This window comes from Octodon degus, unplaced genomic scaffold (genome assembly GCF_000260255.1).
Source record: "Octodon degus isolate 3935 unplaced genomic scaffold, OctDeg1.0 scaffold00016, whole genome shotgun sequence".
In the NCBI taxonomy this organism is placed as follows: domain Eukaryota; kingdom Metazoa; phylum Chordata; class Mammalia; order Rodentia; family Octodontidae; genus Octodon; species Octodon degus.
In genome coordinates this window covers 21,787,065-21,811,075 of record NW_004524592.1, presented here as the reverse complement: position 1 = coordinate 21,811,075, position 24,011 = coordinate 21,787,065, and the positions used below count along the sequence as shown (strand labels likewise).

At 40.8% G+C, this 24,011-nt stretch overlaps 1 protein-coding gene across 1 annotated transcript in view; it reads right to left on the bottom strand.

Moving 5' to 3' along the window:
* Positions 1-24,011, bottom strand: part of Col25a1 (collagen type XXV alpha 1 chain) — a 466,154-nt gene that overhangs the window by 45,869 nt on the left and 396,274 nt on the right. The window contains exons 19-23 of the mRNA XM_012513689.2: positions 10,584-10,646; positions 6,179-6,247; positions 5,261-5,305; positions 3,776-3,820; positions 2,714-2,791 (exon numbers count right to left, since the gene is read on the bottom strand). Coding sequence (XP_012369143.2) covers positions 2,714-2,791; positions 3,776-3,820; positions 5,261-5,305; positions 6,179-6,247; positions 10,584-10,646 — 300 coding nt within the window. The remainder of the gene's footprint in view (positions 1-2,713; positions 2,792-3,775; positions 3,821-5,260; positions 5,306-6,178; positions 6,248-10,583; positions 10,647-24,011) is intronic.

Genomic DNA, 24,011 nt, shown 5'->3' with positions numbered 1-24,011 from the left:
TTATTGCTATTTTAAAAGTATTTTTGAAGTTTTTTTCTCCACATTCTGTAGGGATTTATAGTTTAACATATCAATACTTGATGGAAAATACCTGTTCCATGTTATGTTTGAGATATTTGATATTCAGACAGATATGGGGTTAAGCTCAACAGTCTATGTTATAGAGCAATAATATCATTAAGCTTCCCTCCTGGAGGGTTAACAACGTAAGTTTGCAGACCAAAAATTAGAGAAAAAGAAGGACTGCAAGGACAGCCAACATTTTGGCCCTAGCCTTTCAAGATCAATGAGGACTCAGGACATTGGAGAACCTGTATTGTAACACCCTGTAACTCAGTTGTGGCCCAAATTTACTGATCAAGGAGATTATGTGGCCAAAGAGGAAAGTGATTGATGATGTAGAGTGTGCCTAAGGAGAGTCACATGGAGAGGAAACATTCTCTCAGGCTTTCACAGAGACCAAATTGGTCAAGCAATGGCCATGACTCATCCACATGGCTGACACTGACAAAGGATCTGCAAAGTGCAGTACAGGGTTTCAGGATAAATCCTGAGGGGACTTGATTGAACTTATCCGACACAAAAGTTACATTTCTTGTTATATAGGTCTTGCTTTATCTTGGTTCTAACCATCCAGAAGAAAAGTATAAAAACAAGTTATAAAGTAAAGCCATATTAATATGCTGAGCTGTAAAATGCGTAAGTCAACAACTTCTGACATTGCCAGTGCTAAGGATAACCCACTTCCATTATGAACTGCTGGACTATATTGGATAACTTTGCTGAATTCACATACCTCCAATATTTAAATGGCAATGGAATACTTATCTCTGACAAAACTAAACAAAAAAAGGGGATATAAATGAAGGATCATTTTGTATCTGTGTATACAAAATTGGATAAATATACAGGTATTTTCTCTTAATTCAATGAGAAGAAAGATTTGTACTGATAGTGTTTGGACAGGGTATCACATCTGCATCTTGTACTATGAATAACCACTATGAATACAACAATATGCACTGTATTAATTATCAAAACCATCCTACTAATCAGTTTTGAAACTGTCTCATTGCTATTTTTGTCAATAAAATTAATTTAAAAAATAAAATTAAAAAAATTTTTAAAAGACAGGCACAGGGCATCATTTAAGTTTCTGAGAAAATCAGCAATTAAAGTAATGGCAGCTTATCGGAATCAGCCTTCGGATGATGCAAAGCTTAGACTAAGGGGGCAGGATGGCAAGGAGAGAAGCGAATTGACCCCGGGATTGTTAGGGTGTAGGAAGGAAGACAACAGGAAGTGGCCCTCCTCAGGAAAGGACGAAGAGCAACAGCAAAAAGCATTTCAAGCAAAACAGCAGCCCTGGTGAGAAGGAATGGATGAAATGCTGGGAATAGTTTAAAATAGCTAAAGTTTCTAGCCTGAGAAACACAAAGCTCAAGGCAGCACTAATGGTGACTGGTTAATTAAGGAAAGGAATCATTTGGTAGTGGGGAGAGATAACCAGCACACTTGTGAGTACTGGTGGAGCCAAAAGCATGGCCTGTCTGCAATGGAGTTACTGTCAGATGGCTGGGGTTACCCACGCAGATTCAGTCCATGGATGAATGAGCTGAGAACCAGGTATGAGCTATGTGGAGGGGTTGCTCATACTAAGAACACATCAGAGACTTCTGGAGACTGAAAGTTTGGAGGTAGACAGAGAAGTTGGAAATATCAAACTAGAATGGCTCCATCAGAGGAGAAAATTGGAAGAAATGAAAATACAAGCTCAGAGAGACCAAATGAGGGAAGGATTTCAAAAGGAATGTGGCTTGGTGTAAATGTTACCCAAAAGTCAAGCAAGTTATATACACCAGGCTTTACCTAGGCGGTGTCAGTGGCCTTTGTGAGGAGTTGCAAAGGAATGATGAGAGGGACTAGAACGCAGGGAAGGATGACTAGGAAGCAATAGTGGTGGAGAAAACCCACAAGGCCTATGTTTTACTTATTGGAAGGAAAAAGAACTAAATGGTAGGGGTAAGTAAAAATACTTAGGGCAGAGTATGTGCCAAGCTCTATTTTAAGTGAGTGATTGACATTTTGCCTAAGAACTGATACCACTACTGTCTTCATATCACGGGGGAAAACAGAGGCACACAGAGGTGAAAACTTGCCTTAGGTAACATAGTGAGTGAGCAAAAGAGCCGGAATTTGAATCCAAGAAGCTCCCATTCCAAGCATACAGGGCATTTAGTTGCTTTACAGAGCTCCCTCTTCTCAAAGGAGGCACAAGTTGCTCAGACTAACAGTTTATACTTGATGAGGGCTAGGAACTTTGGGAGGCAGCATCAGAAGAAAAAGATATTATAAACTGGCACCCTAGGACAAGCCTGTGGTCCTAGCTACTTGAGAGGCAGAGGCTGGAGGACTACCGGTTGGCCATTCCTGTCTCAAAAAGGGTGGAGGGTTTAGCTCAGTTGTATAGTGCTTGCCCAGAGTGTGAAGCTCTGGGTTCAAGCCCCACTATTGCAAAAAAAACAAAGAGCCCCAAATGATATCAATAAAGATTCCTGGGGCAGACAGAGGATGAGCTCAGAACAGGGAGCCCGGGGGCTTTGAACAGTGGCCTGCTTGCTGTGACATCAGAGGGTGGGAGCTCAGACTGACCCATCACCTCACGTGTGTCAGGATCCCCTCAGCCTCCATCAGGGTGGGAATGGCCACTCACCTGTAAGGCTTCGTGGAGGTTGCCATTGTAGTCTATGATCTCTGTGGCTCCCGGATCGCCTTTTTGCCCTGGTGGACCCTACAATAGAAGCAAATCAGGGGAAACTCACAGGAGTTAGACTAAGACGTGAGAGCCTGTGGCAGAAACAGGAGCAGTGCCCAGCTCTCTCTGCCTTTCCCTTCCTTTTCAAGACCCAGCTGCACTTCCAAGAAGATAATCAAGTTCAAATTTTCTCCCTTTTTGCAAGAAGGGAAATCACTTACAACTTCCTGCCTATGGTAGGTTAAATACAAAAAATATGATTTTTAAAAGCATATAAGGTTTAACCTCTGAAACTATTTTCTGGAAATTGCAAAATATAGACTTGTTTGATGCGTGTTACAAAATTCTGTTGGGTTCGTCTGTGTTCTTAAAGCAACGGCAAATGCCTCTCTCCTCATCTAGATCTTACAGATTGCTTCCACTTTCTTTAAGAAGATAGAGCAAGTTTCCATAGGGAATGGATGGCTTTCCCAGTGGGAACAGAATCCCATAAGATGAAAGCAAACAGGAAACAAAAAAAAAAAGAGAATGTATGATATATTATGTAGACTTCTATAGACAACATGTATTCTAAACGAGCTCTATTCATTATATCTGCTGTATAACTTCCATTAGTCATGTCCTAATTCCCAGCCTTGTTTCTAAAGGCTTTAAACATATGGGAAATTGCTCTCTTTATAATGTAATTGTTTTAAGTGAAAAATGGGAAATTCTACTGGGTGAATGAATGGCTGTTCTTTTGCGGTTGCTCACTTAGCAGAAAGTAGAGATGATTTTTTTTTTTAAGATGATTTTTTTAAACACTTCTCAATAAAGCTTATGTTATGTGTTAGATTCCACACAGACACTATTCCTGGAGACTAAAAAAGAAGAAAGGACTAAGGAGAATAAGCAGAGGAATAATTTTAGCAGCCCTGTTCCAATGCATTCTTACCCCAGGTATCTCTCAAAAAGTTACATGAACAGTACTTCAGATCTGGGTTTGTAGGGGCTGAGAGTTTAGACAAAAGGTATACTCACCCTGGGTCCCAGAGCTCCAGCATCCCCTTTGTCTCCACGATCACCCTTTCCCAAGGGAAAACAAAAAAAACGAAAAAGAAAATATTTCAATTAGTACTAGGGCCAATGATCTAGAAATCTCTCAAGCCTAAGGACATAGTCATCACACATAGCAGCACTTTTAGGATGAACTTCTGAAGCAGAAAAACACTATTGCCACCATGGCACAGGCTTCTTTAGGATGTAGCTTGCAGGGAATTACAGATCCCTGTTCAGACAAGAGGCTATTACTATCTACCTGTGACTCTCACTGGATGGGGTTTGCAAAAGCAAAGCCAGTGATTTCATTTCCAAGGTATCCAAAGTAAACTTCCACTCTTCATACTACATTATGTCTTTGTATGTGAAGGGATTTAAGACAAAAGGGAAAAGGGCCAGGCAACTGTGTTTGTCCTTAGGAAGAAGAGTTTAGATAACTGGGATGGAGAGGAGGGAAAGCTCATGCTTGGGAGAACAGAGAGGGGCACAGGCTCTGCCTCCCTGCAATGATGAGAGCTGGGAAAAGGGGAGCTGTCGGTTCAGGGCCCTGGAACTCTGCGCTGAGGGGGAAAGTGCCCTGCTGGACCAGGTGGCTGGGATAAGGTCAGGGCAGGGCAGCTTGCTCTCTTTTGCGGGGCGATATGAAAAAATGTCTGAAGTTTTATTCATGATGTTATATACTAGGAATAATCTTTACAGATACCAGAACAGCCAAAGCTGTCAAAATTCTCAGACATCTCCACTGATAGCTTGGAGAAAAGATTTAAACTTGTGTAGAGTTGGTTGTTCTTTAAAACAGCTTAACGTACACACACCTTTTCATAAATGGAATTCAAAGCATTTTCTTTTCAGACTATGTATTTCTATAAAATGGATAAGGATCATCAATGATAAACAGGATTCCAACTTTCCAACCACAGTATGCTAATAGCAATGACTATAATAATTAACTTTGCTGCTGAGAATTAATTAGCTTTGATCTCTATTTTCTTCATTTTATACCCATTTTGATGTTGTTAGCTAGTGCCATTTAAAATAAAACACAATTATCCTAGCAGTATGTAAGTTCTTGCAGATAGGATAAAGGGACTAATTTCGTTGGCCAAATTTTAATGCAATAAAGGGAGCTGACTAACTGAAAAAGTGTTATTTGAATGTGTATCACACAGATAGGCAAGAAAATGAGAAGTAAGATTATACAATATGTAATTTAAATTAGTTATTTCTTTCCCAAAGAAGCGCTTTTCATGAAACAGGAAATATAACTGCTCTTGAATAGTCTAAAATATAAGATCACACAGAAACGTACTAAGAAAACTAAATGTTTTGTGACATCATTACAGGAAAAATTTACTGCAGTCCCTGTGTGGAAGGTTAATCTAAAATAAGATTCACTTCAGAAAAGGCAAAAAAAAAGCACAGATGTGGAAGGCCCCTGTCCCAGCCAACGGTTACCAAGTTACTGACCTTTGACCCCTTTGGGCCTCTAGTTCCTGGTTCACCTTGTTTCCCCTATTAGAGGAGAACAGGAAGATGACAAAGAGAAAAGGTCACAGGAAGTAGGAAAAAGGAATGAGCAATGACTCAGAACAATGGCTTAACCTGGAAACACTTTAACAGCCTCGAGCTGTGTGTGTGATGGCGGTAGGCTGGTAGGCTGAACATCTTCCAGTGCTATCATCCCATCCCCTGCTCTCCCCACTGACCTGTATGCCCTGATTATTCTAAAGACTGCGCACCCACCTGCGGGTGGGGGAGTTCTAATGGTTCTTACTAATCTCAGTGGTCCTTGTCTGCATAGATTGCATTCACATCACAGACTAAATCATTCCCAGGTTTCAAGGAGGGGTTATTAAAATAAGTGTGATTGGATTAGTTTGCAAGAAGCTCAGATGAGTAAAGATCAAACAACTAACTGTTTAGTTCTATTATTTTCAAGGTGTGCCAGCAGGTCATCACAGAAACCAACACAGCACTCACACATTTTTCTTTGTGGGATTTAATACACAGCTAGAGATAAGGTGTGAATGTGATAGTGCCCCCCCCTTTACATTTGGTTGTGTTATTAAATGTGTTCATCAATCAGAGCATAAGGCACAGGGTTAAAAGTTGAATTGTAAGCCCCCTTCCCTTTTTTGAGACAAGGTCTTCCTGTCTCAGGCTGGCCTTACACTTGGCCTCGTGCCTCTGCCTCTTGAGTGCTGGGATTACTGGAGTGTGCTACCACACTCAGCTGTAATCCCTTTTGAACTGGACTGGGGAGTGTGCATGTCAATAAGCTATTGGTGACTTGGGTTGCTGAGGAATTAGCTTCAAGTTCCAGTGAAAGTAAGTGACATGTATGCTCAAACCAAAGGATGTAGTCTTCCATGTTAGAATACTGACCTTCGGGCCAGGGGCTCCGGGCTCCCCTCGCTCCCCTCTTCCTGGGGGCCCTGCCTCCCCACGTTCACCCTGTCATGGAGTATAGAACAGATTAGTGGCAACCCTACAGACCCTGTAGATGAACACGTGAGTTGAATAAAACCAACTCAAGCAGAAAGTCATCATTTATTGCCCCGTGCTCAGCCCTGTATTCATCCCTTGACAGGGATAATCTCAGGACTAATCAAAACACTCTGTGATGGTTAATTTCTGTTGCCACCCTGACTGGATTAGGGGGAGCTTGGAAAGAATAGTTTCTGGGTCTGTCTGTGAAGGTATCTCCAGAGGAGACTGCTGACTGAGTGAGGAAGATGAATCCTCAGTGGGGAGGTTGTCGCCCCCTTTGGCCTGATCCTAGACTGAGGGCCAGAAGATTCTCTATTGCTTTTGACATCAAAACTCCAAGTTCCTTAGCTTTCAGCTTCCAGGCCTTGGACAAGTGACCCCTGCATCCTCAGGTTTTGACCTTGTACTAAGTGTTCACTGTCAACTCCTCCCATTCTGGAGCCTTAGGACTTGAACTGAGAACTACTGGTGCTCTTTCCAGCCCAGACTTCTCAGCCTGCATAATCACAAGAGCCCATTTCCCTGAAACATTTCCTTCCGTCTGACTGTCCACCCATCCACCTATCCACACTTCCTGCTCTCTCCTCCTGTCCACCTATCCCTCCATCCCTCTGTCTCTCCATCCTTCCATCCGGTTGTTTCTGTCTGGAGAACTCTGACTAATACACAATTGCACAATGTTTGCAGTATCATCCCATTTTATATGTGAGGAAGTGGTTTGGTGACACCTGTCTGACAGCTACTCTAGTAAACAGAAGGACCTTAAAGGGAACAGAGGAGGGCCGTCATTCTCTCTCAAGACAGGAATATATATCTGTTCTCTGCAACTACTTTTAAGTACACCAGCAAGAAGCCTGGTAAAGTGATTAAACTACAGGCTCTGTAATCTGACACCCTAGAGTCTATTCTTGGCTCTACTAACTTATCAGTTCTGCATTTTGAGGTACATTGCTTAAGTTTTGTAAGCTTCAGCTTACTCGTGAAATAGAGAAATGTACTAATTTCATAACTTATGCACAGCACTTGCCTGGCAAGTGCAATGGCCTGAGCTCAATCCCTGATTCTACAAAAAAAAAAAAAAAAAAAAGCCAAAAAACCAAAACTTATGCACAGTGTTCAGGGTGGTGTCCAACATGCAGGTACACAGCTTTTAGTAGATGCACTGCTCTGTGAAGCGGAAACATGGCTACTGTTCTCAAGGAGCCAGTGACCCAACTAGATGGGCAACTGCCATTTGATGGAGAGCCTTGTGGCTAGGCAGTGGGGCGGAAGAGGAAGCCCCCCTCTGTTGGTCTGAATGTGGGAAACAGTCTCCTGGAGGGGAAAGGTTGGCTTTATTATCCTGGTTGATGGCAGGAACTGTATAGAGCAGCTTCTCAGTACAAAACTGTTATTATCCATGTTCTACAGATGAGGAAGCCGAAGCACGAAGAGGTTAAGGAGCTTGCCAAAAGCCACAAAGCTTTTAAAATGAGAGAGCTGAAATTTAAAACTAGTTGCATGCAAGTTTTCATATTGAAGTATTTTGTGCATTTCTGATCATTTTCAAAGGATAAATTTCTAGTTGGGGAACTGATCCCGTGGTGTGAACATTTTAAGATCTTGCTAAATAGCCTCCCAAGAAGATGGTGCCATTTTTCACTCCTTAAGCTCAGAATGGAGAACGTTTTGCCTTCCACGTGATGGGAAGAACTTCAGTAATCAGACAGACGTGGAGCCCTACTGCGGATGGTGCAGTTGTGCGGGACAGGGCTCCTCTCCTCACTGGACCCAGGTGGGGAAGGAGAAAGAAGAGGGTTGAGTGCTGGACGGGCAACATGGAGCTCTGGGTTCCAAGGTCCTTCTCTGTGGTTCCATGAGTGGATGTGTGAGGTATAGGGCATGTTATGGTCACTGATGGAAGGACAGGGTGAGGAGAGACTCAGGAGGTTTCTCAGTGGCCCAAAAGGTGTGAGGGCAGAGTCCTAGCTGGCAGGATCCAGGACAGAGGAGGTGGAAAGATGGCTCAGCAGCTGAGGCCCATCCTCTTCCTCCTCCTTCTCTTCCTTCCCACTTCTTTTCTTTCTCTTCTTGGCCCCTAGTGAGCCTGAGAAACTTCTCTTGGTATAGATGACTTTTATCTTAAAAATGTCCAGTATTTTCTGTATGTTTTTAAATTTTACTTTCAGAATTTCAGAATAATTCCCCCAAAAAATCAATGCAAACTTAGTTTAGGGAAAATGAAAAATGAACATCTTAAAAAAAAATCCCATATCTGTAGCTTATCATAGGAAAAGACTCTGCAGAAAAAGGTCTGCCCATAGAACTACTCTTTCTCACAGTGGCCCAGCCCTTTTCCTGGTCATGGCCTGATGTTCCTGCACTTGTTTGTCTGTTTCTCCTTCTCCTGCCCCAACTCTTCTACCACCCACTCCAGAAGGCAGACTGCTTTTGTTGCCTTACTTCCCATTCTCAAAGGCAGAAAAAAGAAGTAGCAAAACATTTTTGTGTGTGTGTGTGGAACAAATAAACAGTATTGCTCAAAGTATTCAAAAACGCTCTGACTGAGACATACTTTCTTTGGACAGATACGGGTCCCCAACAGGCACTGATGTAGGCGCCTGTAATAGAACGGTACAAACGACAGGTTTTCCATTTTGCAGGACATCTTTCTTCATTACGTCCACTCTTCCCTAGGTTGTCAGGGAAAAGTTCAGTCTTAGTGTATTTTTTTAAAGTCTGAAGTTAGTATTACAATTCCAGACTATCCATGCAACTGAAAAGCCATAGTGTTTGGTGGAAAGAGAATTTTTAATAGTCATGACTTTCTCTTATGATACTGAACAGGATTAGGTAATTCAGCTGACAAGAACCTCAAGATACTGCTAAGAAAATGAATTTCCTATCAACCTGCCTGTCAGTGGGCACACCACACAGGTACCCTAACACCTCCTCTCACTGGAGACTGAGAGCGGTATTTGCTCTGCACAATCGTGCTGCCCCATTCATTGCAGAGATTCATGTTGACTGTGCAGTTCTGCACCCGCATCTTTCTTCCTGAAACTGTTGAGCAGTTTAGTTAACTAAAGAGAAGATGCTTAGGAATGAACTCCTCTTTCTCCTGCCTGGGTTCCTTCTGCTTTTTCTTGTATCACAGACAAAATGCTACCGACCCTCTCAGATGGCTTTCACTGTGCCATATGTCTCGATCTTCCACACAGCTGGAGCCACAGAGAACCCAATGGTTCTCACAGCAACAGAGAATGTTTACTATTCTTTCTCTTTCTCTTCTTATTCTGGAAAGGTATGTCTTGTGTGAGTCTGTGCAGGCTAAAACAGGCATCCTTCATCCTTTGTTTATAAGCCTGACAGTTTATGTGCAAAAAGCAAGGTCTTAAGAAAACAACAATTTTGCATAATCCCACTCTGTTAGCCCTCCCTCGGGCCATGCATAGTTTCCATTTACTAAGATTATAGTTATTTTCCTTTGACCAGTGGAAATCAGGACCGTCCCATCAAAACAGACCTTGAACATATTTCTTCAACTCTTGGAAATCATCCCTGGCTTGTTTCTGATGAATGCAGTACACATTGAGACAAAGAATGCTATGGAATAAAAATAAAAGAGTACAGTTTGATGTAATTTTTGTCTCTTCTTTGATTCATGAGCCTGTTGTGAGACAGTTGCACCATCCAGGCTGCACCATTTTATGTCTTCTTGGGTAGATAAAACAGAACTCTGGCCTGATGTCTGTTTTCACACGGCAGCGTGCAGTAGTACTTTTTGGGCCCTCTCTGGGGCTGCCAAGTAGCAGATCAGATGAGATGGTTTTCATTACAGAATATGTCTGCAGACGTCATTCAGGGTGGGTCCTTTTGGAGTGAAGCCCTCGGGAATCTATGTGACATCTGCACTTGCCTTTGAAGTTGAAGAAGTGACCAGGATTGTGAGTGCTGGATTTATGAGCCCAGGCTGAAGTGGGTGATGAGGTGCAGGAGTTAATGAGCTCTGTCTTTCCTAACTCCTTTCCCTCTCCATGGGGCCAGAAGGCTAACAGCATTGGAACAGTTCAGCAGGAACCAGAGAACAACTGGACTAGCTAATGCATCCCATCACCCTGGTGTCTTGCCTGAGGTTTTCTGGAATTAGCTTCCCTTTTGTCTATTTCACATCATGCTCCTTTTAGAAGGTTGCTAATGGGCAGGCTAGTTCTTTGCAAGGCAGAACTACCAGGTCACCTCAACAAGTAGCAGCACCCCACATTTCAACATAGAGGACAAAAATATCAGAAAGGCAGGCAAGAGAGAGGATTGTACTTACTTTTGTTCCTGGTAAGCCTGGTAAGCCTGGTTCCCCTTGAGGACCAATAAAACCTGGTTCTCCCTTTAAAAAGATGGCAAACAAGGTCTTTAGTTGGAGGACACAAAGTAGACAAAGCCAAACTCATCTGCTCTATTGGGATTTTATTTTTTTGCTTATACACAGTGTTCTCCCCCACCAAAGGAAGCTATTTACTATAAAATTAATGAGAATTTGGTTTAATCAAGTGAAAACTCTTTGAGCAACATGAAAGTATGTGGTGAAATAACAAGATAAATCTCTTATAGCTTTTTCTCTTCGTTGTTGTTGAGTGTTGCTTACCACTAACCAGATTCGGCCCACCTGTATAGGGGTGAGGTGTGGTACTGGCCTTGAAGACAGGCCTTAGGGACCTTGTGTTATCCTGTCCCCTTGAGCAGGGACAAGATTTACTGACCCATGTCTGGTGAGCAAGATATGGCAGAAGTGATGGACTATGACTTCCGAGTCCAAGATGCATGAAGACTGGGGCTTCCTTCTGGCATTCCTGCTCTTTCCCAATTGGAAGCCTGCCTTGGAGGAGCCAGCTGCTGTGTCATGAGCAGCCTTATGGTGTAGCCCACATTGCAGGGACACCAGGAGCATGACCCTGGGCACCCTACCCATCCTCCTCATCTTCTTGTGGGAACACTTGCTGGCTGACACGTCACACCAACCCATAAGGGACGCAGGACCCCAGACACCTGGCCATGCTGTGCTTACATTTTCATTCCTCAGAAATGGTGAGATAAATCATGTTAGTTGTTTTTAGCCATTAAGTTTTGGGGTAAGATGGCAGGCAGCAATAGGTAACTGGTTTAATGGCTAGCCATGGAAGGGAGTCCAGAATGTTCTATGTTTCCTTTCCATGAAAGGAAATGATCTGTCCTTGTCAGACTCTAAAACCTTATCGCTACTACCTGATCTCCACTAGCTGCAGTATAATAAAAACCATATTTGCTCTCGGTTCTTGATTATTGGCGCAGATCTCCTCGAATACTTGCACGTTAGTGAGTGATAGGAGTGGTGAAATGCATCCTTTGTGCCCCACCCAATGACAGCTGAGCCTGTGCAGCTGAGGTGACTCCTACTAGGGACCTGGGTAATTTCAGGATGGGAACTGGGGCCTAGAGGTCCAACCTTGTGGCTGGGGAGGGAGGCTGGAACTTTCTTCTCTACCTCACACTGTCCTGTAGGGGAGGTCACCAATGGTCAGTGATTACATCAATCTTGCCTATGCAATAGTGCCTTATCAAACCAACCTGAACAACGGGGACACAAGAGCTCCCAATTTGGTGAACATGTATGTTCCCAGAGGAACATGGACCACTTCAAGTCCATGGGGACAGGGGCCCTTGGGCTGGGCATTCTTCTAAACCTTGTCCTAGGTACTTCTGCATCTGACTCTTTATTTTTATTCTTTATAATAAATGAATGGTAACCATGGTATGGTTGGCAAGTCAGACAAAAGTGTAGACAAGCTGGGAACTCAGTATCTGTCATTGGCAGCTGAAATGAGGCAAATCTCACATGACTAAGCTCTAAATGTGCAGAGTCTGATAGTAATTGGAATAGTGTCAGAGCAGGATTGAGTTGCAGGGAGGAGTCAGAATCAGAGAGTTGCAGAATTAGTTTTGGAAAAGATGCTGCACATTAGGGGGCACAACGCCCCCCCCCAGCAAGTGTCCCCCCCTGCAAGTGTTCCCATTACTTTTAATCTCTGCAAAGTTTTATTTTCTTTTTAACTACTTAAGCTCACATTTAATGGTTTAATTACTTAAAAATCTAATAAGTTTAAAGCAGAATCCATGGTGGTTCTATGTCTACATTTCTTGTCTTTCTCTTGCTTAGATTATTTCTGGAGCTTCTGTTAATGTTACTCGGCACATCAGATTGTTTTCTAAGGCAGCAGCAGTTCAACCTTTGTTTTATGGTACTTGGAGTTGAACAGGAAGATACATAGAAGATGTTTTATATGACATGTTAACGTGTCAGCAACTGTTTTCAGATGAGCATACTTTTAAAACATGCTGTAGAAAACATTGGGAATGGGTGGGGAACAAAAGATGTCATGGCCACAACACATGTAGTGTTGATAAACAGCTCAGGTGATTTATCTCTGACTTGGGTGCACATGGTCCTGATGTAAGTGAAGAAGTAGGGTGGGGACTAATACTTTAGTTTATTGTTGGAAACTTTCTACAAATGTCTGTCCTACCATCCCCAAAGCCTTCCACCTAATGCAAAGGTGAATCTGCAGGCAATTTTCGGGTGGATCTCAATACAAGTCTCAAATCTATTTGGAGAAATCAATTGTATTTCTAGTAAAAATAAACACATTTAACTTATTTCAGAAACAAAATATAGAAGGAACAAAATTTATAAATAAAATGTTTATCTTAATAAAATGATATATACAAATAAATAGCCCCTCACTACACTCAAAAGACATGATGCATTACATCAACATTAACGTTATTAATAATGATGGTCAGGAAGTTTACTGAAAGTTAGTAGCCTGAAAGTTTATGGGTAAGCAGGAACTCTTACATATTTTTAGGTAAAAATAAAGTGATGCACAGCTAGTTCAGTAGAAGCACTGTTAAAGCATACTAGGAAAAGAAGGAAAGAGCAAGTGCTACAGAAAACACATTTCTTATTTAGGTTAGCACTCAGTTTACAGAAAGGTGAAACATGCCATTGCATAATTCACAAAATTTTACCACCTTCCTGGCCAGACGAAAGTTTTGTCATCCTTTTATTTATCATAGAAAATATGCTAAATTCCCCTTATAGAAAATTTACAGTGGAAAACAGAATGCATTGGACACTCTCATCAATGTTAATATTATTGATACTTGCTCATTGTAAAGGTTTTGAGTGTGATTAGTTTTACCTTCTATTCCAAGAAAGCATCTATCAGATGTGTATGCCCTACCTGTCGCATGTTTGATATTGATTTATCAAAGGAAGTAGAGTCATCTACTCACAGTTTCACATTTATCTGCTTTGAGGTCTCTCAGTCATGGTGGAAACATGACTGGCACCCTCCCTGTGCCTTGGAGGGCTATGAGGGGAGGACAATGAGCTTCAGGATCTGCTGGGGTCATGAGGACAGCAATACAGCACAATCTTACACTGCTCGGGCTGTTGTACCAGCAGTTCCCAAAGTGTGCTCTATAGAACTCTGAGGGTCCCTGAGCCTTTTGAGGGAGTCCTTAGGCTCAAATTATCTTCATAATAATGAAAAGATATCATTTATGCTTCTACTTTCAAAGCCCTCATGAGTACACAGAGTTATGGAAGCTCATGATGTGGGTTCAGAGTCCACCCTGCACCTTTCCTTCAGGAAAATCCCACTTGGAGGGTTTGGATTAGAATCAAAGAATACCATCACCGTGTCTACATAGCCTCCTGAAATAACGATCCCCTGTTCCCATTGCTTATCTGCAGGAGGTGAGTGTTTCTTCAACTGTTTCAACCAAAGCAACAAAGTTGAAACAGACTGAATGTAGACAGAAAAGATAATCCAGCATTCTTCTTGTGAAAAAAAAATTGGTCTTGTCTTGGAGAATGCAGCTATATTTCATAAAACATATTATTTAATGTTACAATATTCCTCAGCTTTGATTTCTAGTAGAGCAACATCTGTATCTCTAACCTGCACAAGCAAAAGATCTTCTATCAGAATTCTGAAGAATGGAAAGGGTTTCTGAGGCTCAGTTTTTCAGAGTGCTAGTTCAAAAGCACAGAATTGAGGTGAGAGGGCTGACTGCATGCTGGGGCACCAAGGTGCCACATGGTGGAAGATTCTGGATTCTACAAGGGGAGCTTGGTCAAGACTTTAAAAAAAAAATTGCTAGTAGGAATTTAACTCAGAACCTTGCGCTTGCCAGGCAGGCACTGTGCCACTGAACTATACCCTCAGTTCCCAGACTTACTATAAGATAGCACAGGCAAAGCGTTTAACACTCACCCTAGAATTAAGAGCACAGTAAATACTTATTATTTTTCCCTTGTCTTATAGGTGCAAGCATGTTAGCTGTCATTCCTTTATCATTGGTAACAGGAGCATTATGATATTAGCATTGTAATGGGTAATATACAAGGGGACTTCTTGGCATCATTGAAAACTCTAAGTTTTCTCATTTGAGTGTGTTATCATTTTATGAGACAATATCCATCTACTGGGGCATTTAAGATTGTAAAACTAAAAGATATTTAAAACACATCCGAACTGGGCCAGAGAGATAGCTTGATGGTGTAAGCACTTGCCTGGCAAGCACAAGGCCCTGGGTTTGATCCATGGTACTGCATGCCATGCCAGCCCCACGCTGAGCCGGCCACTGAAACTGGGCATGATAGGCACCAAAACCGGGCACGCGTGTAATCCCAGTGCTAGGGAGACTGAGACAGGAGGTGCATAGTAAGTTCTTGTACCTAATAAATAAAAATAAACCAAACAACACATCACTGCTATGTGAGAAAATAAGTACTTTGCCAAGTGCAAGCATTCTTCCTCCCCATGGGAGGGAAGGACAGGAGGGCCATTCCCACTGAATGTCCATGAGTAAGTGTAATCCTTTACAAAAGTCTTGCCTCTAAGGACTGATGGACAATTTAAAGATTCCAAAATGTCTTAAAATATCTAAGAGAAATGCAATAACAACATAAAATCATATAAAATACTTGCTTATGATATGAAAAATAAGTAGTAATTCTACTATACAAAGGTGATCAAAAATCCAGTAAACTTGAAATTTAAAAATGTATTAGGGTAAAAGGCACATTGAGATTAATCTCCCTCAAAATATCTCCTCTAGGCCCTGCTTCAAATATATTTATTCTACTATTTTTGCCACTTTCTGAGGCAGTTTTTGAGTTCTCCTTCCTTTTAATTAATTTTATTGAGAAACAAATAGCAATGAGACAGTTTCAAAGACGACTAATAGGACAGTTTCAATAATTAATGCATTGCAAATTGTTGTCTTTGTAGTGGTTATTCTTTTTTTTGAACCGGGAATTGAACTCAGGCCCTTGCACTTGCCAGGGAAGCGCTTATTCCACTGAGCCATCTCCCCAGCCCCTTTAGTGGTTATTCTTAATACAAGATGCAGACATATCCTGTCCAAACATTATTAGTACAAATCTTTCTTCTCATTGAATTAAGAGAAAGTAGCTCTATATCTATCCTAACTATTTTGTATATACAGATACAAAATGGTCCTTCATTTGTGTCCCTTTTTTTTTGTTTAGTTTTGTCAGAGATGGGTATTCCATTGCCATTTAAATATTGCAGGTGCGTTAATTCAGCAAAATAATTCAACATAATCCAGTAGTCCATAATAGTAGTAGGTTATCTGTATAACTGGCAATGTTAGAAGTTGTTGACTTGAGCCTTTTACAGCTTAGCATAGTAATATGGCTTTATTTTTTATACTTCGTTTTTATACTTTTCTGCTGGATGGTTAAGACCAAGATAAAACAAGATCTATATCTAACAAGAAATGTAACTTCTGTATCTGACAAGGTTAGTCAAATCCCTTCAGGATTTACACTGAAACCCTGTACCACAGTTTGCAGATCCTTTGTCAGTGTCAGCCATGTGGATGAGTCAGGGCTATTGCTTGACCAATTTGGTCTCTGTGAAAGCCTGAGAGAATGTTTTCTCTCCATGTGACACTCCGTAGGCACACTCTACATCATTGGCCATGGAGGAGAGTTCTCCTTCCTGAGTGTGTTTATGAGATGGGATCAGCATGAAGGTGGAGGCTGCTGCCCAGGGCCTCCCCACAGGAAGGCGGGCCCTTAAAGCCCTTGTGCTGTTTCCTCATCCGCCTCTTTCACTGGCTTTAGTGCCATGTGCATTTTGGCTGGTCCTAAAGTCATGAAGAGCAAACATGGGAATTAATTCAGGATATCAGGGTAGTCCCAAGAGCTAAACTAAAGTCACCCAGGAAAGAAGATTTCCACAGCTGCTTCAGAAATTGGCAAGAACCATGAGAAAGTGTGTCTGCACCGAGAGGGAAGACTCTGAGGGCATCAATGATAATGTATCTTACTGAAAAAAATTTAAAAATATCCAAGAATTTCTAATGTTTTTGGCCAGACCTCATAATTCCAATTGCTATTACCATGAAGAGGAAAGAGAGTCAGGGGAGGTCAGGGTGAACAACTGACATGGCCAGAGACAAAATGCTATTGAGAAATCATCTATAGAATAGATTGGAATATGCAGGAATGAGATTATGTAAATTTACAGAGCAACAAATGAGAATTATATTGGCCTATGTAATAATTTGCCATCCACTTTACATATTTAATCTCATTAACCAATGTGAAATAGAAGAATGATAAATTGAAAATAGTTTTCTCATCTTGACCTGAGTACACCTGGTAGGAAGAGCTACCACAGAGATCAGAACTGTGCTGGAATTAACTCTGACATTACTTTTAATGAAGGAAAGAATAAATTGAGTTATTTTTTCATTTCTTATTTACCAGCTAGTTACTTGAATTAGAAAATTCAAAGTACAACTTCAGTGAGGCAATTTTAGGAAAAACATTAGAATATAAAGCAGGGATCCTCTGAAAAGGGAAGGTGCTGGCCACCTTCATCAGGGAACTGGGGATTTAAGTAGCAAATGGTAAGAAACATAGCTCCCCCATTAAACTGAAAACAGTAGACATGACATGGTCCAAAATTATTAGCTGTTTAAGTTAATGATCTCTTAGTGCTTTGTTAAAGTAATAGAAATTCTCAAGAAAAATGGGGGGAGACAGATTTTAAACATCTGACTTGTCAAATGTATGAACCAGTGACAATGACTAGCCTTAGAGTAAGCAGGCTACCAATGTTTTCAGAGCCACTTTAATTTGTTTCTCTCTCATTTTAGGTACATAGTGCGTCTATTTCTCCAGCTCTTGATCTCCTGTTTCATAGTGCTGTATGGTTTTGCTTTTTTTCTAATCAGTGAAACCATGTTGATGACAGTCGGCCGGGATTGTGCGGGGTGAGACTTGCTAGGCTGAGCGCAACCCCGCTGGTGTGTGTGTGTGTGTGTGTGTGTGTGTGTGTGTAGGGGAAGGTGATGTGCTAGGCTGAGGGCAACCCCGCTGGTGTGTGTGTGTGTGTGGGGGGGCAAGGTGAGGTGCTAGGCTGAGGGCAACCCTGCTGGTGTGTGTGTGTATGTAGGGGAAGGTGAGGTGCTAGGCTGAGGGCAACCCCGCTGGTGTGTGTGTGTGTGTGTGTAGGGGAAGGTGAGGTGCTAGGCTGAGGGCAACCCCGCTGGTCTGTGTGTGTGTGGGGGGGCAAGGTGAGGTGCTAGGCTGAGGGCAACCCCGCTGGCGGGCGGGGGTTGGGGGAGAGAAGCAAAAAGAAGAGGAGGGGTGAGGGAGGGAGGAAGTGGACTGGGAAAGAGAAGGCTAGAGGAACGTTTCATCCTAACCTTTCCTCATCCTCTCCTCATTACGCTAACCTAATGATTAAACTCAGATTTAATGTTTTCTCTTTCTGTTGTTTTATTTTTATGGGTGCTAGAAACATCATACTAGATTTACTCTTGGGACAAAAAGGAAGGTGTGAACAATATATCATCTGACTCTTAAGCACAGAACTATGATTTAACCAAAGCCTGGGGATAAAATGCATACCATGCTCTTCACCAGAATCCCTAACACAGCCCTAAATTTGAATCATGAGGACATATTTTTTTTTCTTTTTTTTTTTTTGTGGAACCAGGCATTGAACTCAGGCCCCTGTGCTTGCCAGGCAAGTGCTTATTCTACTGAGCCATCTCTCTGGCCCTAGGACATAATGGAGAGATTGCTCTGCTCTGCTGTCCAAACCACATGCAAGCCAGTGACCAAGTGGTTGTCAGAGACACAGAAAACCCACCTCTGCCGGTCTTACTGCGACATGGGTCTTCTGCAGCATCAAATGCCAGAATCAAGACTCATTTGGCTTCAGTCTTTAGTCTCATTTTGGATATCAGATCTAACTTATTCCTAAGTTGTTTCAATGAGTTTTTACCCTTTGGTTAGTCATTATCTCATCATCAATGAGTTAGAAAAATAAACCAGGGCCTGCTGCTAAGAGTATAACCCACTTTTTTTGTGGAGAGGATGATCACTAGAGCAGCTGTAATTTTGGTGACTTAATAATGGGGGCTAAGGGAAGGCAGAAGAAACGCTATCAACTCATGCTGAAGGCCAGCACAGGCCCCGTAGGCAGCTGCTAGGAACAGCAGCAGATAGTAAGCACATCCCCAAGTAGGACTGCTTATTTGACCAAAACCTTTAGACAGCCACGGCCCATGAAGATTCAGAACAAACTCTCCGGAAAAGGACTGCAAGTGAAGTCAGAAGTGCCTCTTCCACACCAAATGGGGAAGGCCTAGTGATCTTGCCTTAGTCTTTCTAATCACAGCTGACCATCAGGGCTGCTGTGACCTTGGCCATGTAGTGTTAAACTCAGCAGATATAAGTCACAGTTACTAATAATACTATCACTTTAAAAAAATCCTATTTTGTACCCCTAAAACAGTTCTATTGTTGATTAGGATGTCAGTGTTAGTGGGACTTTCCTTTCATAAATGGATGATATGTACACACATAAATGAAGTAAACGATAAGAATTAGCCATAGAAAAATGGCCTTACTCGTTTTCTATAAGATAAAGGGAAGATACTCAAAGAGTTTTGACTGAACGTTCAACTCAGTGTTACGTCTCTAAAAACTAAATACTATTGAAACAACAGCTTAACTTTCATATCTTCTGGTCAAGGAAAATAGCAACAATGACAATAGCTAACCACCACCCTCTCTATTAGCCACAGAGGCAACCGACACTAGATTTTTTAAGTTACAGAAAGCAAGGAAACACTAGAAATATGCTCTTTCTGAATTCTGAATTACCAAAGGTCTCAATAAATCTTGGAATTCTGTAATGAAATATTGACTGCTCTTTCTTTAAACCCACATCTAATAAATAGCAAAAAAGGATTTCAAATGTCTTTACTTTGTCTTTCATATGGTCAGTGGGACAAGTTGACCTAACGGTCTTTTGTCAGTTTTACCTAAAACATATCTTTCAGAAAGGTGGAGCCAGAAAGTGCTCAGGTGGGATTACTTGTTGAGGAAAGAAAGGAAGAGACAGCTTCATCCATGCACAGATGGTTTACCAAGGCTTCCTATATAAGTTTTCAGAATGTACCATCTGTTAAACACAAGGATGACCAGAAAGTCCTAACTGATTAGCCTTTGCCCAAAGAAAAATCTCTTTTTTTATTTATTACCATTTATTTTACTTTTACAAGTCATTATAAATTAAAGGTCTAATATTTTTTAACCTGTCTAAGAAAACATCTAACATACCAGCTTAGACTAAGTCATCTTTTCTATGATATTTATTACCTGCAAGTAGGCCCAATTTTCATTGCCCAAAAAATAGTATTATAGGGTTTGAAAAAAAATATGTGCTGTTTTGCCTGGGTGCTAAAAGCATCACCAATAATTTTGATTAACGTGTCTTGACACTGAATGCATTAACCATACAATATTCTTCTTGCTTAAAGGCTAATTAGAATTCAAGTCAGTGTGATACCTGCTTTTGAGGATTATGGCAGCAACATTTGTTGTAATAAGAACCTCTAGGCAGCCTGTTTTGGTTGTGATGGATTTATAAAATTATTAAGGAGGGGAAAAAAAGAATGAGAAAGTAGAGTCTCTCCTTAAAACACTTATTTCCCTTAAGGATCAAATTTGAGTATAAATTAAAACATCTTGGTGGCTTTGTTGAAAATGAACTACAATAGCAGATTTCAAATTCAGAAAACATACATTTCTGATTTTAAAAAGCAGGATTGCCTCATGAAAGACATTCATTATATTTACTGAGAATTTCATGATGCCTACTAAAAGGCTCTGATTTCTGGATGTATGAGTTTCCTAATTGGACTCTCAAATTACTCCACTTTTCAGATGGAGTTTATACAAGCAGGAAATAATTAGAAGTAACAATAATCCAGCATCATCTTTTAAACTAGTATTTCTTCTTTTTTACTTTTAGGAATTTATGTTCTATAGCACATCCAAAAATATTTTTTGGAAGTACTTTTTCCTCTGTTATTATAAGATAAAGGGAAGTTTTTTTTTCTTTGCTACTTTTAAAATGGGACTTTATGTCTTTGAGGATGGACCTTCATCTCCAATAGCTGTAGAAGATACCTTTCAGTTAGGTTACTGAATGCTATGCTTAATCCTAACTGCACCAAAGTCAATTTCTTGGCCATCTGTAAGGTCAGAGTCTGTAATATCTCACATCAAGACTGATTTTATAGAGACACAGAATGAAGAGTGAGTTATGATCACAAGACCACACCAATCCTCAGATTCTAGACCTGAAGGTCAAATCTTCACTCAGCCAAAGTAAAAACATTAAACTGTAAGAATTTTATGGCCATGTACATGATTGTTCTGATTTGAAATAGGTTTTACTGTATTGTATCTCCCATGCCATGTTTTATTTTTCTAATTTAATTTTTGGGTGAGATAAATTAGTGGTGTATATTGCAAGGGAAAAAAATCACTGGAAAACAGTCTTGGCAGAAAATGGTGAAAAATAGCATTAGAAAAGGCCTGTGGCTGGGCATTGCTGGCCGGCAACATTCTGGCCCTGTGGCACAGGTCAGGTTTTCCTTTTGTTTCTTCTGTGAAAAGTTTCAGGAAATAGAGTTTCTTGTGACTTATCCTTCACCATTTGTCTGTGGAAAACACTTGGATAACAGAAGGGCAAGTGCTGTGATCTCATGGTCAGGAGATAAGGGCAATTCCGCCGTAAGACAGGGTCAGCGACGTCTTCACATTTTTTAAAATAGGTATAGACCAGAAATTTGGGAGCTTGTCCTTTTATGTGATATTAGAAAAGGTGAGTTCTGATGATTTTTACCCCTTAAAACTATTTGAAGACTCATTCATAAAACTAATTTCTGAGTTCAAGTCTTATTGCAGAAGATCCATGTCTGCACAGTACATTGTACATAATTTAATTTTCCCAGTTGAACATCTTGACACTATATGAACCATGAATGCGTGAAATAGAAATTCCAAATGCCTTCCACATGGCAAGTGGACTTTCCAGTGCGTGTACAGGAAGCTCCTGAGTAGCGTGAGATTAAGTTCTGCCTGTTCTCAGTGACTTGCATTATGTAGGCCCTTGGTATTAGCTCTTTGCCTTGAGTGGGACTCTGAGGTGACAGATAGATGAGTCTGCGGTCTGTATTTAGGTACTATGCTCATTTCCAGAGAGCCATGCAGGGCATGTGGCTGCTCATTAAGTTTCCAGCCATTCCCCGAGAGCAGCAGGTGGTGAAGCCAAGCTCCCCTGGTATGTCATGGCTGGCTTCCTCAATGTCTCAGCAATACCGAATGGTGTTTGCAAGCTCTCTGGGGCCCCAGCAGATAAGGAGGGGTGAATAGCAACAGGAAGTAGTTCCAAAGCATAAATAAACACTCAAGTCTAGGAAGATTAGGACTAATGTTCTTGCTTCCACACATTCTGCATCCACACACAGTCAATCCATCCTTTAAATCCTGCTATTCACTCAACCTATGAAATTCTGGTTAACTGTCCTATAGTTGGCTATATAGCAGAAGGAGGGTAAATTAAGGAAATAACAATATTCTAAGCTAGTGAAGTTATAGCATAAAATTTTAAACTTTTAGCTCCACAGGCATACAGTGAATACTAATGACCATAGGGAGTCCTTAAATTGGTTCCTTTTCAAAATTATTCAGCTATCCCCAGCACTTACTACACTACAAGGAAGGCATATCTCTCTTTAATTGCTGTGACATCACAAAGCTTATCAAAACAAAATAGAACCTATGATTTAAATTGAATGCTGGATCACTACTGAATAGTGCTTCATGTTCCTATAGAATAATATCTCTAGAAAGTAGAGAGAGGTTTTTTTTTTTTTTGTCAATTAAAAGCTTCTTTTTACTACACAAACATCAGAGATCCATGACCTCCACAGAGCATGCCCTGTGATTTCTTATGATGGCAAGAAAACAAGCACTCACAGAGGAAGGAAGTCAACAACAACCCTCCGAACCTGAAGAAGTTCAGGACATTTGGATGAGCCCTAGAGGACTAGGGAAGCACCATGGGCCCAACGGGGCATTTTGCAGGGAGGAAATATAACCTTGAGACATGGCAATGATAACAAGGCATAGTTATATAGTTATATATATATATGCTTTGGAAGGGAGAAATGAATGCCTATGCGCTCCCGTTTTCTCTCATCCAGCAAGTGCTTGAGCTCAGGGGCTGCAAAGCCGGGCATCTCCTATGGCTGAGCGTGCGCTAGCAGGGGCTCCTCTGACCCAAGGGCTTGCAGCAGAGGCCCAGTCCCAGCCCTTCCACCTGCCTCACTGTTAAAATGCCTTCCTGCTGATTTATAATGACACTAGATTCTTTTTAATTAATCCTGAATATCGCTTTCTTAAATTCATCCAAAAAATTTATGATCTCCTAATCATTTATAAAAAGTTGTCATTTTTAGTATGTGGAAGTTGCTAAGGCACTACCATAAATTAACTCTGCAATATGAAATCCATTATTAATTTATGGAGTTATTCTGGTTCTGTAGCAGATGATAAGGAAGTATCTTTGACTGCTTAGCAAGTGGGTGCCATACAGGGTACTTCCCACTGGACAAACAAAGACTAAAACTATTTGAAAAGGACACATCTGAAATTTCTTGATACCACTCAGGAAACATCCAACAAAAATCTCTTGAGTGTTCACCTGGTGGACATAGCTTTCTCGTTTAGTTATACCAAATGTACTCATAAAATATTATATATAATACCATACGATCTCTGCAAACTTAATTCAATAGTACCTTGGTTCACAAACATGACTCTTCACACAACTGCAGTTGCAACTGAATTCCTGGCATATATGCATTGTAATTTAATACTTCTAAAATTATTTAACATATCCTAAGCAGAAATTTCATAAAATAATACACAGAACCCTCACACTGAAAGTAGGAATATTAATTTCAGATTGGATCAATGTATACCAGAGATTGATTTAAAACTTTATAAGATGAGAACAACGTCAGAAAAAAACATGTTATGTTACCTTATCAAATAGTTCTGGAACACATATTGACATTTTAAATAAGGAGTTGATTTTAAGAAATTTTTAAGTCTTGTCAGTTGCTGTGTAAACATATTAAACAATTTTTAAAGATGTTCTTAACACTTTTATAGGTAGTTAAAAATATTTAAAACAATGATTTTTTGAAAAACAATTATTTCAAAAGATGCATAGAAATTTTATGAGGACAATATATGTGTCAAATTAAAACATTTTAGAAATGGCTTATACTCTATGGT